Raw genomic sequence first — 19646 nt, 5'->3', positions numbered from 1 at the left:
CGTCAGCAGCTCACCTGATTTACCAATTTACCAAACCAGGTGTTGATACGGTAAGAACTAGAAATAACTCTAGTTATTTCTAGTATTTATTGTAATCCTAGTGTTTTACTGAGCTAATAAACACTTAGTTTTTTTTGTTTTCTTTACCACAGGTGCCTACAACATTTGCACAATACTGTATGTTGTAAAAAAGGAATGAAAGGAAAAGAGCACCATGCAAAAGATTGGGCATATTGAGACATTTGACCTTTATTATTATTCTTATCTGTGTAAAGTAACATAAACAGCAAGATGATGATAAATCCTGCACCTAACATATGGGGTTAAACATAGGTCCCATTCCCTTCCCCTACACCTAACAGATAATTTGCTGTGGCCGTTTATGATCCGATCAGCAACATTTGACTCAAACATAAAACACATAAACTACATAATGTGTTTCACTGTATGAGGCACACAACACCTGCAGAAGGCTTAGCAGTAAATTCTGGCATTCCAGACTCACTGCCCTCAAAACTCACAAGATTTTGCCCTCAGTCTTGATATCCCTAATCCTACATTACACGCACCAAAAAATCTATGTCTGCATGCACACTATACCATTCCATAACTAACCGCATATCGTTTTTATACACAACAGGCCTGGTGATGCAAATTGCATGGCTTTATAAACAGTCCTGTTCTAACAATCAGCAATAAGGTAATCTAAGTAGGTGATCGTAGCACTCTGAAGGTATAAATAAATGATATCCACAAAGCAGGAGAAGAAATCATAGTTACGAGGAACCATGGGGGTCTCATTGACCAAAAAGTGTCACTGCTAAACTAAACCTGATATATTCTGAAACTGCACTGTACATGTTAAAGCTGTAAAAGCTGTAAAACTCATCTGTTTCTGCACAAGTTTGTAGTGGTCAACTGCTAATCCTTAATCGGTGTTTACAGGATACAGCATCCTGTAAACACCGATTAAGGATTAGCAGTTGACCACTACAAACTTGTGCAGAAACAGATGAGTTTTACAGCTTTTACAGCTTTAACATGTACAGTGCAGTTTCAAATTGCAAGTAAAAAGATGACATCCAGAATCCTTTCACTTTCATAAGTGAACACACTTTCATAAGTACTATGTAGATAAAATCATGCTTTATTAATCCCACAGCTGGAATTACAGCAGTGCAGAGGGCAGAGCAGAAGTGAAATACAAACAATAAATACAAACATTTAATTTATAAAACTAAGATTATAAAAAACATGGTTCCCCAGTATGTATGTGTTGTCGTAGGCAGTGATCATTGATATCGCACATAGGTTGACAGTAAAGAAATAAATACAGTACCAGTCACCTTAAATTTAGTACTGGTAGTCATTATTTCAAATATATCTGCATTTAAGATTAATAATAAAGTCATCCAAATGATAAAGAAAAACATATAAAATTATTTAGTAAACCTAAAAGTGTTACTCAACCCAGAATCTATTTAATTTTTTAGATTCTTCAAAGAAGCTCCTCTAACTTAGATGACAGCTTTGCACCTCTTGGCTGGATTTTCTCAGTCGTTTTTTTGAAGTAGAGTCACCTGGAATGGCTTGCAGTTAACAGCTGTGCTGAACTTAATCAAGAGTTAAATACTTGAATTTCTTTCCTCTTAATATGTTTGAGAGCATCAGTTGTAAAGTTGTGAAGAGGTAGAGTTGGTATACAGAATACAGAATAGCCCTATTTAAGTAATGTTCTTATCCATATTATGACAAGAACTGCTCAACTAAATAAAGAAAAAAAAACACTTTAAGAAATTAAAAGTTAACAGCATCCAGATATGAGCACCTAAATGCTTCACAGAGTATTTTGGTTTGTTTAACACGTTTAGGTTTGCCACATGATTCATTATGTGTTACTTCATAGCCTGGATGACTTCATTATTCATTTACAATGTCGGAAATAAAAAAATTGAATGAGAAGGTGTGTCCAAACTTTTGACTGGTAATGTATACTGTAAAAAGTAGTACAGTAAGTAAAGTTTTTTTTGCAAATAGTAGAACATAGTAGACAACTGAGAGCAGTTGTTGTTAAACAGTCTGACAGAGTACAATATGTACAAAGTTATTTTCCATTATAAATAAATAAAATGACTAGTAGTACAGTTTGGGTTTTATCAGCAGAGGGTTCTGTTGGAGTTTGATGCTTTAATCATGATCAGCCTGACCAATCTAAACAACCACTGTGACCAATCAAGCAGCATGACCATCACGAGACGATTGACCAACATGACCAGATATAGGTCTGTTTAGACTGGATGACCAGCTTTGCATTCATCTTGACCTTCAAAGACCACCTGAGACCATCAGAAACCAGCTGCCAGCAAAAGCCGATCTTGAGCTGGATTTTTAAGCACACATAAAGAAATACCTATCTGCAAAACAAAGCTTGGTAGAATATACAGCTCTGGAAAACAAAATTAAGAGACCACTTCAGTTTCTGAATCAGTTTATCTAATTTTGCTATTTACAGGTTTATGTTTGAGTAAAATAAATATTGTTGTTTTATTCTGTAAACTACGCAATTTCTCCCAAATTCCACATAAAATATTGTCATTTAGAGCATATATTTGCATAAAATGAGAAATGGCTGTAATAACGAAAAAGATATAGAGCTTTCAGACCTCAAATAATGCAAAAAAAAAACAAGTTCATATTTATAAAGGTTTAAGAGTTCAGAAATCAATATTTGGTGGAATAACACTGTTTTTAATAACAGTTTTCTATGCATTTTGGCATGTTGTCCTCCACCAGTCTTACACACTGCTTTTGATTAACTTTATGCCACTCCTGCTGCAAATATTGAAACAGTTCATCTTGGTTTGATGGCTTGTATTTTATTTATCTATAAAAAAAGCCTTAATGTGTCTTAAGATCTCTTAAATGCATTCTGTGAGAGCCTTATTCCATGGTAATTTGTCACAGAAGCTTTAAAAGAATTGGTAAGTTTCTTACAGCACTTCATTTTAACTCATGAAGTCCCTAAGTGACACATACTAACCATCCTGAGAGCATTACAGGGCAGTGTGTGAATATGTGTTCATTCATCTGAGCTTATATGTAGCAGTGCTAGGTTAAAGCTCCATTTATTTTTTGCTTTTACAGATTTGTTTTTTAATAATTAAAATGTTTTCATAAAACGTTTTACATTCTGTTTAAGTGGCAAGTTGATTTCTGGAACAAACTGTTAAATACAAATTGTTGTTGTGACATTTATGTTACATCAGGATTTTAGCCTTAAAATATTTATTCATGTGCCCACAGTAAAAGAAAAACGTGAATGAGCTGCTCACTGAATTTATCTTATTCAATTTTAGCATCAATATTCAGAAATGGAACTGAGTTTTCATAGATTAAAAATATTACAGAGAGGAAAAATAGTTTTCTTTTATTTTTGTGTTCAGATATGCAAGTTTTCTTTAAAACAAAAATACAGTAATCACTGAGTGTAAATTCTGAACACTTAATATTGGTGTTATTTGGTATTTTGAAAATGGTCTTGTAGCAGTATTACAAAGTCCTAAAAATGAAATTTAATCCCTGACAGAATTCCTCATTAAAATGACTTACAACTTTACTTTGAGCCTGTAAAAGACGTTCATACAGACATGTTTATGTTTTGAAGACATTACAAACAGTCCACATAAAACTACACCTGGGCCCGTATTTATCAAACTTCTTAGCGTGGAATTTTGGACTTAAGTGCTGAAAAATTCTTAGATTTGCTCCTAATCACAGAGTTAAGTGTAAGTGCCAGTTATCAAAACTCTGAAGTCTAAGAATCACTCTTACTCTCCCGAAAAGTTAAGACTGCTCCAGAGGTCTCTTAAGTTGTTGAGAGTCGCCACCGAGGGGCAGAGATGGCACTGAGAAGACAGAGACGCGTGCGAACCTTCTAAGAGCGGAAAAATGTCTTTGAAATGTTTGATGACTTTCAGTTAATTAAACGATATAGACTGGACAGAGCAGGAATTATATTTGTCACTGACTTAGTGAGAGATGTCATCTCACCATCAACTACACGCAGCAACGCCATCCCAGCTGAATTAAAAGTAGTGCTGATGCTTCGTTTTCTTGCTACAGGAAAAATGCAGCAGTGTAGTGCTGATGATTTGGGACCATCCCAACCAACAATTAGCCGAGTTGTCATGCAAACAATTATGGCACTTACAGCGCGACACATTGTCATGCGTTTTATTGACTTTCCAACAACACCCTGTGTCATCCAACAGAAGCAAACCCAGTTTATGCAGATAGCTGGATTCCCAAGAGTTGTAGGTGCAATTGATGGCACTCACATAAAGATCATTGCTCCCAGCATTAATGAGGATGTTTATGTGAACAGAAAGAGGTACCACAGCATCAACACTCAAGTTGTGTTTGATGCAGAATACAACATTTTAGATGTTGTACCCAAATGGCCTGGGTCAACCCATGACGCTCGGATTTTCACTGAAAGCGGCCTGAACAAACTCTTTGAAACAGGACTTGTGCCACCCGGATGTCATCTTTTAGGTGATAAAGGATATCCCTTACGCAGGTGGCTGCTCACACCGTTTTCCAGAACAGTGACGGAAGCCCAAATCAACTACAATAGGTATGTCTACTATGTTATCCATATGTATTTTGTTTTTGCATAATCCAAATTTAGGCTATAGCTAATTAATTTTCGTGAAAACATCTCACAGGGCACACCGTTCTACACGAAGTGTGGTAGAAAGAGGGATTGGCCAGTGGAAGCGCAGATTCCACATTTTACATTCTGAAATTCGGTACAGTCCGGAAAAAGTGTGCCGAATCATAATGGCATGTGCAATTCTGCATAATATTTGTAAGAAGCGCAACATCCCTTCCCCCCCAACACTGGAGAACCGTGATGACGGTGATGAAGATGGAGATGAGAGCACCCCTGCCAGCACACGTGACGCGACAGGCCACAGACAACACTTTGCGATCCTTCATTTTAGGTACAGATGTCAATTTTATGAATAAATGTGCACAATAATTAGGCATCAAGATAAGCATGGCTTTACATGTTTATTGTTGTTCCTTTCGTTTTTTTAGCGCTAGACTATAATATTCAGACTGCAATTTCAATACTTTAATTTGTAGCTTTAACTTTTGCCTTTTCAGTTCCTGTATGTCATTCGGGAGTGAGTCCTCTACCAGACCTCCTTCAGACGCCCACTCTTCCTCCGGCCAGTCATGACTTGAGGTGTTTGGAAGCTCGGTCAAAAACGGAGGAGCAGATGGAGAATCAGTGCTCAAGCCAGCAGGGTCCATAGCACGATCAGCTTCTTCATTACTGACGATGCAATACATTTGAATTGATAATTAACATCACAGTGTTTGTGTGAAAATGTAAATAAATGATTTAAAAAAACTTGCCTTTGAGATTAAATTTCAATAATGCTGGATCCTGACCCCCGTCCACACCACAAATCACTGCATTGTCTTCCCCAAGGATACGCTGTACCACTTCAGAAACTGCGCTAAGAGGCTTTCCCGGTGGTCCACCGCCTGAATGTGATTCAGTTAGAATGTATACAGTCTCCAAAATAAATCAGAGAAAATATATGAATAACAAAAGAAAGAATGGAAATTTATACATACCAGTGCGTGTCATATATGACTTATAGGCGGATATTTCTGTGCGGCTTTTTGACAGAATATTATACCATTTCTTTTCACAGTCAGATTGTGAGCGAATGCAGGCAACATGAGATGCAGTCATAAGTCGTGAGATGTCCTCCGAAGCATTTTTTTTGTCCGCACTAGTTAGTGTGGGACTGAACTTCCCTTTTATAATATTTTTTCGTTCTTCTATTAACTCTACAAGTGTTTCCTCCACTCTCCAGTTCGGTTTCCTTTTAGAATCCATGGCTTTAGTGATCACAGCATCAATGAAAGCTTTTAATTGATGAAAAGCACGTGACAAATTGTTTAATCAGCCTAGCACCTGTTTAAATTTGTCAGCAACAAATACATGATTGCAACAACATGGAGACTTGTTTTTATTCAGATTATTTATTAACAACATGAATACAGTGTTTTATTTAAGACATTCTTCACAAAAATAAAAATTGCACCATTCTTAATTAAAATGTGAAAGTATTTCAACTTTTTTAAAACTTTGATCTTCACATTTCTCAGGAAATAATCTTAAACTTGAAATCCGATGCAGTGATTGGTTCTTGCCGGGGGTTTGGAAATGACGTCATCCCAGAATTCGCTTTGCGGCACTGACAGGTGTTGTAAATTAGCTCTTAGACTGACACTTGAGAATTATTCCAACACTTCGCTTAAAGTGAGATGCAGTCATAAGTCGTGAGATGTCCTCCGAAGCATTTTTTTTGTCCGCACTAGTTAGTGTGGGACTGAACTTCCCTTTTATAATATTTTTTCGTTCTTCTATTAACTCTACAAGTGTTTCCTCCACTCTCCAGTTCGGTTTCCTTTTAGAATCCATGGCTTTAGTGATCACAGCATCAATGAAAGCTTTTAATTGATGAAAAGCACGTGACAAATTGTTTAATCAGCCTAGCACCTGTTTAAATTTGTCAGCAACAAATACATGATTGCAACAACATGGAGACTTGTTTTTATTCAGATTATTTATTAACAACATGAATACAGTTGGAATAATTCTGACACTTGAGAATTATTCCAACACTTCGCTTAAAGTGAGTCTGAGAGGCTTAATAAATCATTTTTAGTCTCAGCTTTTAACTAAGAATAATTTTCGACTTAAGTCCATTCTTAGCAGCATTCTTAGGAGCAATTGTAAGAAGTTTGATAAATACGGGCCCAGGAACCAGCCAACGAACAAGTTTATAAACCAATGAAATATTAGCTTGGCCCCGCCCACTGCACTGGAAAAACAGTAGCAATAGAGGCATTGAGACAAAGTAACAGCTAATTTTTCTATTTTTTTTATATAAAATATAAAATCTATATAAAAAAATAAATCCAATTACCTATTTTTCTTAAATTTTATAAATATATAATTATTCTTAATTATAATTAGTAAAAAAAAATTGATGTAATTGATGATTACAACCATCAATTTTATGCAAGAAGAACAGTAGGATCTGGAGACACAGTATAAATATAGGGATTAAAACTTGACACAAAAACGGCCACCAATCTTTTTTTATGTGTAAATAATTAAATGATAATAAAACAAGTGTTTTAAGAATCAAGAGTGTTGTAAATATATCTATATTTTCCGACACCCACAGAAAAAATGATGTACAAATACTGTGAATGAACCAAAAATAACTGAATTTATTGTTCATATAAAGAGCTTAAAAACGGCATTTGTAGAAGCAAAGAAATGTAACCCATTTTATTTCATTTCTGTAACATGTTAACCTGAAGAACAATGTAAAGGCCTCTGGTTTCTTATTAAGTTCATTTCTACTTTTGGTTCACTACACACTGGTGTTTATACTTCAAAAAATTGTAATTACATGTTAGATGGCACATTAACTACGAGTAGAGCATGATTTGATGCTTGGTCATAAATACTATGCTAGGGATAAGTAGGCCAGTAAGTCATTAGCATCAGATGCTAGGCATTTGTAGCATTTGTAGGTTTTGTCTTGAAAAATGTAATGAAAACAGCTCTGAATAAAACAGAACAACAGTTTGATTTAAAGATTTGCACTTGAATTCCACTTTGAATTCTATCAACTTACAATGAAAAAAAGAAATGACACCGACATGCCAAAAGTCAAGGGACAGCAGTATTTTAACTTATCATAAAGTGTTACCTCAAGGGACGGCTTGGAAATGCCCACACATGTGCAAAAGTAAGTTTGAAGCCTGGCCAGCGTGCTCATGGCAAGGCAATGTGAATTACTGGATTTTTTGACTGAGGCCAGATAGTCGGTGACAAACGGACATGACGGACATGACATTCAATTTCCGGAGTTGTGCAGTTGCACTTTAACATTCTATGATATTTCCTCCTGTAAAATGACTCTTGGCATGTCAGGATATAAGCACATTCTTATATCTGCATTTTGCATAAAAAATAAATTACATTTAAAAATGCAGATTGCAACATCATTATACTTTCATTTACACTATACATACACCTGAATATGTATTTGTATTTATTAATCTCTATTCACAACTTTTCTATTCATTCTATTCATAAAGACCACCTGGGTCTATTTAATATACTATATCTATACATTCTACATATGTATTAAAATTACAGTGAAGACCATTCTTAATTTCCTCTGATATGGTCTTCTCTCCTCACGGGTCTTTCTTACACGTTTTTTCAGATGATATGTGGCTTAACCCAGTTATTTCTGTTAGTAGCTTAAGGGCTCCAGGTCAAACTCTGGGATGGAGTCTGGCAGATCGGGCAGATCATCATCCAGCCAGGGAAACAACACTGTAAACACAAGTAGAAATACTCATTGAAGCTTAGAAACTGACACAGATTCAGGGAGATTTAACAGGATGATAAAGGAGGGGTCTGGAGGGACAGGTCCAGCACATTTCCGTGGCCTTCCAGGACAAAAACAATCAATCTGCTGTAAAAAGAGTCAGCAAAGGAGGTTCTGTGACTCTTGTACTCTATTCTAAATGCAACAAGAGCTGTACAACATTGGTGAAAACCAATATTGTGATAATTTGTTGTTTTGTGGTAATATATTGTAAAAAATAAAATAAAATAAATAAAAATAGAATAGAAAATACAATACAATAATTTTACCACAATTCTCCAGAAATCAATGATCAAGCTGGCATCTTATCATTAATACTCTAGGTGTATTTTAGATTGAGTTAGATAGAGTAAAATGAAATGTTTAAATTGAAATTGTGTAGATATAATTTTGCTCTGGTTGATATGGCATAAAAAATGTGGAGCAACTTGTAGCATGACATATGGTCCAATATATGGTGTGTGCAATAAAAGTTTGAAAAAACACTGTGCAGCTCTAAAGGCCAATTGATACCTATGCCATATCCTAAGCGTACCCAGCGAGAGTGCACTATGCAGCGGAGCACGTTTATACTTCTGTGTGCAGTTTAAACAGCGGAGACGGGAATGTGTGGGCAGGAACACGAGGCTCGTGGACCAATCACAGCTAAAGAAGTCTGCGGCACGTAGTTACGTTTATGGAGATGTGCACATCAGGCTACGATGTTGGGAATGGGTAGGCTACAAAAACATTTCAAAATTGAGCCTCACCTGCAATGCTGCTGCTGGAAAGACCACCTAATCCTTCCTCACTAAGACTTTCCGTAAGTAGACGCTCATCATGCTCATCAACAGGCAACACTTCCTCCTCTACCTCCTGGTACTTGGTGACATCATCAGGCACTTTGTGGAGTTGGCCAAGCTGCACAACACACAAAAAGGACAGGGTTCAAATCAGGCTGCAAAACACATGACTGGCATGAGCTGGAAAAACTGTGGATATGAAGAGTTTAAGTTTAAAAAGTTTAAGTTTACCTTCTGTGAGAGAGCTTCTGCTTGGCTAGGTGTCAGCTGAAGGCCAACATAGGATTCCTGTCAAATAAAGAGCAGCTTAACAAACCATTCCACACAGTAAACCAATCCTGATTTTATGGACAATAACACTGTTATTAATGTAGATTTAATTTATTTTATTTTATGCAGAATCTGGTCATCAACCCAATTGTTATATTAAGTGTTGCACTAATAATAAAAAATACGTATGTATTTATTTATTAAATATTCAGACAATTGCATTAGAATGTCAAAATATTTAATTAAATAAAATAAAAGCTCTGTTTAAAAAAAATAAAAACACACCATTTATGTTTAAGGGCTCTTTTCGCAAATTAAATACAAATGGTGATATTGAGATAAAAATGTATGTAATGTAGGTTAAGTCTATATATTGTATAAAAGGTCCATATAATAAATATTTTGGGTAAAACTTTACAAATAAGGGTACTTTAATTAACATTATTAATGAAAGAATGCCATAATTAAGTATTAATTGACAATAATTAAGACATTATTAATCATTCCAAAAATGTTAATGGTTAATTTCTGAAACATTACAATTTAGTAAATATTTGAGACATTACTAAACCATTTAACAATGTTTATTATTGTTGTAAGTAATGTTATTTGTGACCCTTATTTTGAAAGGTTGTTGGTGAAAGTTGAGGGAGACCTGTTTGTGCTGAAAGGTGTTTTTTTAATTTGGCTACTGTTTAACTTTTCCCAGCAGTTGTGATTAAACAAAAACCTCACTCACATTGTGAAGCTGAAATTCCTCATCCAGGTCACTTGTTGAAGCCACTTCACTGGGCTGAAGGTGGTCTCTCTGAGAATGCACCCCTTTATGGTAGAGGGTTGTTCTCTCTCGTCGAGGATCGATGACCGGCATCTTAGACTGAAGGTCTTTAGATGGCAGTTCCTTTATTCGCATGCATGCCTCAGGAGGTTCTTGTGCTCCAGTGCTGGGTGGGTTATGTTGGTGGTCTTCTTTCTGAGAAGTTATCTCATGGATGGAGGGTGGTGGAAACTGCTGCTGTTCTGGGAAGGGTCTTGGTGGACCTTCAGGCTGGCCTTGGTACTGGTACTGGTGCTGAGACTGGCTGTGGCGCATGAGCTGCTGTGGATTCCAACACTGGTTGTGTATTTGATATTGCTGCTGGTAGTGCAGTGGGTGTGTGTGCTGATGTGGATATGGCTGTGGCTGTGGATGTTGCTGTTGCTGTAGGTACTGTTGTGCAGGTTGGCACTGTTGGTGCAGTGTTTGTTGATACTGAGTCTGCTGGTTTTGTTGACAGTGTTGTAAGTTTGTTTTTTGTTCGTGTAGCTGCTGTTGGGAGACGTAGTTCTGTGGATTCAGAAGGCGTGGCTGTACTTTACTGTGTGAGTGATGAGGATATTGTGGCTGGGGTTTAGACTGAGAGCTCGACTGTGGTAAGACTTGGTGTTGGCACTGTTTTCTTGCGTTTTGTCTGGACTGATCCCATACATCTGGCTGACAGTGCTGATGTACAGGCTGATACATCTTTGCATGGCTTGTTGGTTGATGGTACATTGATGGTTTGGCCTCTTGTGACACTTTGGTGGAATCAAGAGGTACCCCCTTTAAGAATATACCAACAACAGGACATGTGTTAATATAGATATGTGTTAAAACATAACATACAACACATAAAATGTTATATACTTAAAGGTCCCGCTAAAATCCACTTTTTCTTGTTCTTTGTGAAATACTGTAGGTCTCTCTGAGTTGTATAGGCATGCATAAGAAACTGTTTCTCAGCCTCCACTGTCTGCAGTAGTTAGTAAAAGAAAATCCTCAGAAAAACGAGTGGATCAGGAAAGGCTCAGAAGTCTACATAAACCAGTGAGTTCATGGCCTCGCCCACCTCGGCTCAGGAACGCCCACAGGCAGTGCCGAACCTGGGCTGGGGCAGAAGGAGCTATAGCTAAGGAGGAGCTTACAGCTTCTGTTTAAACAGCTTGTTAGCAGTAGCTATCTTGTATAAGAAACTGTAGGTTTAAATCGGATCTCCGGTTGATTCTGTGCTTTACTGAGAACTTAAATATACACAAGGGAAGCACAGTTTGACAAGGCAGCAGAACACGAAAGAACACCGGTCAAAGAGGTGTCGTTTGCATCGTATTTTATAATGAATATTTGAATATTTATAATCCTGTCCTTCTTCAGAGACCTCTAATTCAGTGATCTTAAGCAGGGCTAAATAGAAACACCTGAGCACTTGGGCATTCATTCATACTAGAGACCATAACTAGACATTTTAAAATGAATTTTAAAAAATTATGGAATGAGACCTTTAAAATGTATTACAATATACACTGACATGTCAAAAGTCATGGGACTGCAGCATGTAAATCGATCACGAAGTGTTGCCTCTAAGCACGGTTTGAGAATGCTCACAACTGTACAAGTTGTGAGGTGTTATCTTGTGTCTTGTGCTTACTCATTGCAAGGTTACATGAATAATCAGTAGTTTGAGCAAGGCCCAACAGTGGGCCCCAGATGGATGGGACATTCCAATTTCTCTACCCACAGAGTGATCCCTCACATCTGTCCATGAGAACATACCTACAATAGGTGCATTTCCCATAGGTCACTGAAGCATTCTTTATAGTCCATGGGATATGGCAAAAGTCATGGGACATGACATTAGTCCCATAGCCCATTTCATTTACCATGGGTATATTAGTCACTTGATTATATGTCAGCGTATTCTATTTTTAGATAAAAACTTTATAATTGTTTATGTTTACAATTATTTAAATCACACTAATTGTCACTTTTTACATACAATAGGCACGGTCACACAAAAACCTTGTATCTCCAATGTTGTTGTTTTGCACTTTTCTAACATAATTTTAATCTGACACCTGGTCTTACACGGTTTTAAAATATTTAAAATATTTATTAAATCCTTTCATAAAATAAGATAAAATATATAAAAGGTTTTAGTGAAAAGCAACAATATGCTAATTATTGTATCCTTTATCAGTCAAGTTCTTGTTACACTACATTCAGATCTTACCTGGGTCATGGGGTAGAATGTTGGGGACATGTTGGGCATGAGCTGCTTTGGCTGTTGCCAAACTAGTTCTCCCCCACTTGGCACCATGAGTGGGTTGAGCTGGGATCTCTTCCATGATGAAGCGTTACGTGGCACCATGCCCTGCCCAGACGTATGTGGTGAGCAAGACAGAGAGGAGGACGAGCCACCAATCCCACTGCTGTAGCTGCAAAAGCTGGCTGCAGATTGCACGGACTGATTACTCAGAGAGGAGCTGCTCAGGGAGGACTGGAGGGAATGGCTGCTGAGGGACGACTGCAGGGAGGAGTTGCTGAGCGACAAGGAGGCGGAGCTAAAACACTCTTCCACCAGGGAGTGACTGCTCAGAGCCGTCTGGAGGTTGGGGTTGCTTAGCGAAGACTGAAGCAGGGGATTACTGGTGGATGTCTGGAGAGATGATGATGATAAACCTGAGAAAACAAAGGGGGTCACACTTTAGTTTGATGGGTCCTATATAGGCCTTATAACAACAACAATAACAATGTTTTGTGGATGATTTATCTTCCAGGAAATTATTGCAATAAACCATATTATTCCAATTTTGAGACCATTTAAATGCTCCTGGAATAATAATAATAATATTGCATAACAAAGCAATTATGCAATTTTAAAGACAACATTTTAATTCATCAGTGTATGAAATACATACTTTTTTTCACCACAGTTATTGAAGCATTGGTCTGGTATCACATGACAGGCTAAAATGCTGTTCACTATTATATATGTGAACAAACAAACAAAACACACACAAAACATAATATCCCCATTATCAGAAGTAATTGACATCATGTAGATTTATTATACAAAAATGTCATAACAGGCCTTGTCCTTTAGCATATCTTTAGGTTTATAAAAGTATAAATCTTTTGAAACTCTGATTAACAACAGGGTTTGAGGAACCAGTTAAGTTCAAGTTTTGGGAACAAAATAAACTAAGCGTTTTGGCGAAACTAAACAGTTAGTGTGAGAATTTCCTCTTATAGTTTCTTTTCCCTTTATATTTATGTTAACCCTTTCAGGCAATCTGATCACTGTAAGAAACAGCTTAGTTGTTTTCTTATTTCTTACTTTGCAATTGGGTTTAGAAAGAGGAAGTGACATAAGAACTGTAGTTATTTAGCACAACTGGACAAATTATATATTTAACACAGGTCTGGACAATACGGTCAAAATTTGTATTGCAACACATTTCTTAAGGTTTAGTCAATACATTATAATTCTGATATCAGCATGAACACCACAAAGAAACTACAGAAAATGCCCACAATATATGTCTGCACCTTTCAAAAAAGAATTTGCCAGTACACATAAATAGGTCCTGTAACGAATGTAAGTCAGTGACAGAGGCTGATAAATATGTATTTTAAAATATCGGAAATGTTTTTAAAAGTCACACTGTTAATGAAAACTTTTCTACAGTGATGTAAATGGATACTGAGTTATCATCAAACACTATTTGACCTTGGTTTGTAATTTGTCTATATTAATAAAAAAGGGTTAATAATCAAGTTTCTTTAGTTAAAAAAAAAATCTTACTGTCAGTAATGTTGGCAGAATGTGCAGCAGTGCCTGACATGGGGTGCATGCCAGTGGGGCTGTTGAGTGAAGTGGCATGGCTCTGAGGTTCTGGGTAAATGGCCTCAGGCCCTGCAGAAGGCAAATGCAGGCTGGAGAGGTCTGGAAGGGATCCACATGTACTGAGAGAGGGTGCAGCGGTGAGAGGGCAGCTCAGGTCCGGAGAAGGGAAAATACTGCAGTGATAAAAGCAGAAATGATTAAAACAAATAATATTATTTCCAGTTAATACATTGTACACAGTGAAGTCACAATATCATGACCAGCTTCTTGTTCCTAGATTCAATGTCCAATTTATCAGCGCCACTGAGCATAAGGAGCATAATGAGGTTCTATCATTACATATTGTAGTCTAGCTGTTTAAAAACTCCAGCCGCACTGCTGCGCCTAACTCCCTTTGTACCTGAACAACACGCATTATCTACCTCTAGGTCCGCGTCACTGCACTGCTGAGAATAATAACAAATAGTAGCTGCTCTGTGGTGATCCGGGAGGATAATAAAGTATGCAGAGAAACAGATAGACTATAGCCTGTAATTATACAACTACAAAGTGTTTCTATATGCTCAGTGGAACTGATACGATAGACAATAAATGTAGAATCAATATTGTGACTTGACTGTTTATTTAAGAAGTAATAATGATTATAAAGTCCAAAGATGATATATGTTTTAGCACAAGACAAGAATATAACTAGCAAAGAACTTACCCATTTCCTGGGTTGTCACATCCAGATAACACTGAGGACATCTATATTAATAATAAAAAAAAAAGATACAAGGTCAGGTCTAATAATATTATGACACATTTTTGTCCTCTGTCCACCACCACAACAGATAAAACTATACTTAAATGTATCCCAACAATGTAACTAGAGCTGCAACTAATGATTATTTTAGTGGTCGACTAATCTGATGATTATTTTTTTTGATGGTTCGATTATTTCTGCTACTTCTAAAAACAATTGAAACAGCTGAACATGACATTTAAAAGGCATTTAAAACTCCAGATGTTGTTTAAACATGGAAATTCATGATATTTACTGATTAAATATGTTACTGTTTTGTTTGGCCACTTTTGGAGACACAAACTAACTAATCGTTGCAGCCCTAACTGTAACAGATAATAGATTTGTACCCAACAGTACAGGTATATATTGAGCTTCTTATTGCAAAGTTATGGAATGTCCTTAAATGGGCTCAACCCAGTTATACAAACAGCAAGACCTACAAGCAAGCAGTCACTGAAGATGGCAGCAGCAAAGCACATCATGGATGGAAACAAAGCATTTGGTAATCAGTAACAGAAGGTAATCAGTGACTGACTGCCAATGATTGTTGATTGCTTCATTACAAATCCATTGTGATGGCGCAAAAAAAAATAAATTGTGACAATATTTAAATACTTGTGAACCCAACTCTAACATGATTTTTTTAGATTGTATAGCAGCTATACAATCTATATAATAGTTTTTAATTCAGATAATTTTCAATCAAAACTCTACCTTCTGAGATTTAAGAGGTCTCCCCTCCTCCTGAACAGTCTCCTCAATCAGAGGCACAGGACGTCGAAATAATGGGGTCCCTTGCAGATAAAAAAAATGAATAACACAGCCACAAGTAAATCAGATTAGACATTACTAAGCATTTAACACAGAAGAGAATCCATACAGAAGTCAATGTAATTCTTTTCGTCACAACAGATAAACTCACCAGTCTTTCTGGAACAAGCTGTCAGGACTTGTGTAGAATTAGAATCCATGTTGCTGGTGATCTTTACACTGGTGTGGAGAGCCGAGTCTGAGTTAGTCCTGCAAAAATGGATGCAAGTAATAGAGTTATAGTTATATAACATCACAGCCATACACGAACATCAGTTTTGTTTCCCCTTTAACTGCTTCCCCTCTACTCTTTTGAGAAATCTGTCCATTAGATTTAGTACCAGAGTATTAGTGAGGTTGTGCAGTTGTCCTAAATGTGTTGGAAGAGAGAATCAAGTTAATCTTGCCTCCAAAGGTAGTTAGAAATTTGTTAGAGCCATGGCTGAGCTGTTGTTGACGCTGTTACCATTTAAGAATAATAGCACTTACAGTTGACATGGGCAGCTCTAGCAGGGTAGAGAATTCACACTGACATCATATATGCTTTATTGCTTGATTACCTAAATGTATTGCCAATGGCTGTGGCTGAAATATATCCACACCCATTAATATCACACACAATTCTACTCACCTGTTTAAGGTTGTGACTGGCAGTTGGTCTAACTGGCTTCTTTCATTCACAGGTCTCATTGACCATTGTCTACAGTGAGAGAAAAACGTTATGACAATACAGAAACTGCCAAATCAAGTCTCAAATCAAGTCCAAAAAATGCTAAGAAAGATGGTTATGATTTGGTTGATAACATTACCTCCGCCAGCTGGGGCCAGTAGGAGGAGACAAGTGAAGGGACAGATAGGGAGTGCTGTCAGTCTAAGAAGTCAAGTTAAGGATATAATTTGAAGTTGTGAAGTGTAATTATGAGTGTGATTGTGTGTGGTAATTATGTTTGAAAAAAAGATTAGCTTACAGCTTCATTCAGTGCACCTGGCTAAAGCAGGCCAGTGTCTGAGATTAGCGTTAGACGTTTGTAAATACACACACAGGTAACAGATTATTAGTTGGCTTTACTGTAAGGGATACATGTCTCCTGCTTGGCCTTCCTAGGGGGATGGGTCTGTGATCTCTGTGGCCATGATCTAGTCTCAGGTGGTCCTGCAGGGTTTGAAAATGGCAGGTTGAGTAATAGTACAAATCAGATGACATCCCAGTCAATACAATTAATACAAATTATTCCTAGAATCAAAATGTGATCCCTAAACAGTGCAGTGTGAAGGTATTTAAAAAATAATGTTTTTGTTTTTATCTGGACTCCTTTAAAAATAAGTATGAAAACAAACATGGCACTGTGGCACTGAGCAAATATTTACATGCTGAATCGTACCTTCACCTTGATATCTTGTACATATTCCATGTTGCTATGAGGACTAAGGCAATACCAGCAGTGTATTTATTTGGTGTTAATAGTTCATGTTGCTATGTACTGTCAACACACTAAAGCATACGCTGATAGAATATTGTGAAATGCTTGTTAATATGTTATATTTATTAAATTAGGAACAAATATAATATCTAATGAGAAAATACAGAAAACATTTATCATTCCTTTCATAAAACTTAAAATCCATGTGATATGAGCTTAGTTTACTAGGAGAACAAGAACAATTAATTCCGATAATGAAGGCACAGAAGAGACAAAGTGGCAAAGTAACAATGTGTATGTGGGAAAAACTGACCTGAGACTCAGTGGAACATTTTGATATCTGATTGACATTTGGCAGCGATCCCCCGTAGTAGGATGCCAGACTTCTGACTTGCCGAAGTCTCTGAGCCTGAATCTGAAGGATCAATGATTGGATAGTTCAGATTCAGTTGAGTCATTCAGAGCAAAAGCATGATCTGGTACTAAAATTTTGGAAATACATACATTTTGTGCATAGAAATGGGCAATATGGTAAAAATATGTTATTTAAAGACAATTTCACAACAAACAATAATGCAATATTTGACAAGTAGACCGAATGCAACAGGGAGTGGCAGATTCTTAAAAACTGATTTTTAAATACTATCCTATAATGAAATGTGCAGTTACTATATGACAGTGTTACTTAAGCACTGACGACATTCACAAAATAGTATACTGAATATAGTATATTATACATTATGATAACAACATTTATTTGCATTTTGCACACTTACATTTAGGTCAATACCTAAATCTACTACACACACTGCATGTGAGCAACAGCACAAGTAGAATACAATGATGTGATGTGTTGTGTTCAAACTTTTTTAAAAATGTAATAATTTTCTTTTTACTTTTTATTATACTTACAAGAATTCAGACCACACATGAACCATATTCTCTCTGCTTAGTCACTTTTTATTTCCTGTCCGTCATCCATTCTTTCCTGGCAAGGGTGGCACGACAGAGTGGACACTGACAGGATGGAGAATGACAGAGTAAACTGATATCTAATATTGACCCTAGGGCTGAGAGGTTATTCAAATTAATGTTTTAATGTGATTTTCAAAATTGGATAATAGAAGCTGCTAGAGGTAATCTCAGTAGAAAGACTTGTGTGTCTGTAACTGAAACACAAGGAGGTTTTGTTTGCACCGTGTTTAATATAAAAGCTAATGTAATACAGAAATATAAAAACTGCTGTTTAAGTTGTGTTCACAAATAAAAAAAAACATATTGTTAAGAAAAACCGTAAACTGTATCAAGAATCGCTCATAAATTTGAAGAATTCTTATATTTTTTTTACAATATTACTCAGCTCTAAATGACCCATATATTCTTTTTATATTTTACTATTTTAAAAGTTGCCTTAACTGTGTTTTGTACATCACAAAATTGTTTTCCACAGTTATATTTAGTATATATGTCAGTATATAGTTTTACACATTATTTGTCATATCACTCTGCTCTACTTTTCTGCTGTCAAAACTGTGAAGTTTTCTGTTGCTCACACCTCTCATTTTCTAGCTTTAATCTTTAGTTTTTAGAGTTAACTGATGATAAAAGCCTCAGTTTGAGCTGACTGATGGTAATGAAGAGACTGGATCAGGTTATTTGAGAGTTAGGACTCTGCGGTAGTTAGTTAACTGTATAAAGAGTTTTTCAGACAGGAGATCAGTGAGTAGGAGCTCAGAGTTACTCAGAGACCCCTCAGTAATCCCTGAACTCAGAGAGAGTAAAGTTACGGCCTCTCTCTGCCTCACCCTGGTGGAAGTGATGTCCATCATAACCTCCCGGAAAGCCGCGGTGTCCTCAGCCTGGCGCTGCGTGTGCAGGGCGATCTTCTCGCTGAACTTCCGCAGACTGCCGCCTCCACCCCCGCCGCCGCCGCCGCCGCCGAAAGACCACTGCCCGGGTCCCGCCGCCGCTCCAGCGCCCGCTCCTGCCATGTTTTTCACCAGAGCCCATAAACCGGAGCTCGCCCTCCTCTCATCGACCAAACACCCACAGTAACCCGAGACACGCACCGCGCGCTCCCCCCGGGCAATGTAGTCCCGAGCACCAGATTAATATCTGCTCCAGCGCAGCAACCCGACCCACTAAAACTACAACTACGCACTGTTTTCACTGGCAGGTGAATGGGAAAAACAACACTGTGAATTATGGGAAATGTAGTTTTAGCTGCTCGCTTGCCACAAACTGCTCTACGATTGGCTGAACTGCAATAATACTTCAGCACTTACAGTGAAAATAACGCAAAGACCTTAATACATCCAGGCAGAACAAAAATATACACAGGCTTAAAATGGTTTTCTTAATTTAATAATCTGATAAAAAAAATATGGTGTGTTAAAATTCAATTTACAAAATTGAGAAAAAAGATTGTT

The 19646-nt window shown here is 37.0% G+C and overlaps 1 protein-coding gene across 2 annotated transcripts; it reads right to left on the bottom strand.

Annotated features, from left to right (window-relative positions):
• Positions 1–7306: 7306 nt before the first annotated feature.
• On the bottom strand, positions 7307–19380 carry crtc2 (CREB regulated transcription coactivator 2). Of its 2 annotated transcripts, XM_022683240.2 has the most exons (15): positions 19023–19380; positions 17531–17632; positions 16878–16949; positions 16606–16667; positions 16428–16496; positions 15909–16006; positions 15701–15780; positions 14906–14946; positions 14158–14372; positions 12583–13031; positions 10296–11138; positions 9518–9574; positions 9333–9404; positions 9254–9290; positions 7307–8449 (listed from the first exon to the last, which is right to left on the bottom strand). In XM_022683240.2, exons 1-15 carry the CDS (start codon positions 19206–19208, stop codon positions 8367–8369), a joined length of 2466 nt encoding a protein of 821 aa, XP_022538961.2. In that variant the 5' UTR covers positions 19209–19380; the 3' UTR covers positions 7307–8366. The 2 variants fall into 2 exon arrangements, with proteins under 2 accessions (XP_022538961.2, XP_007259892.3); XM_007259830.4 differs by having other exon boundaries at positions 9254–9404.
• Between the last annotated feature and the right edge of the window lie 266 nt (positions 19381–19646).

The sequence above is a fragment of the Astyanax mexicanus genome, chromosome 3 (assembly GCF_023375975.1).
Source record: "Astyanax mexicanus isolate ESR-SI-001 chromosome 3, AstMex3_surface, whole genome shotgun sequence".
In the NCBI taxonomy this organism is placed as follows: Eukaryota; Metazoa; Chordata; class Actinopteri; order Characiformes; family Acestrorhamphidae; genus Astyanax; species Astyanax mexicanus.
The sequence above is the reverse complement of the archived record's forward strand: the minus strand, read 5'-3'. Positions and strand labels throughout refer to the sequence as shown.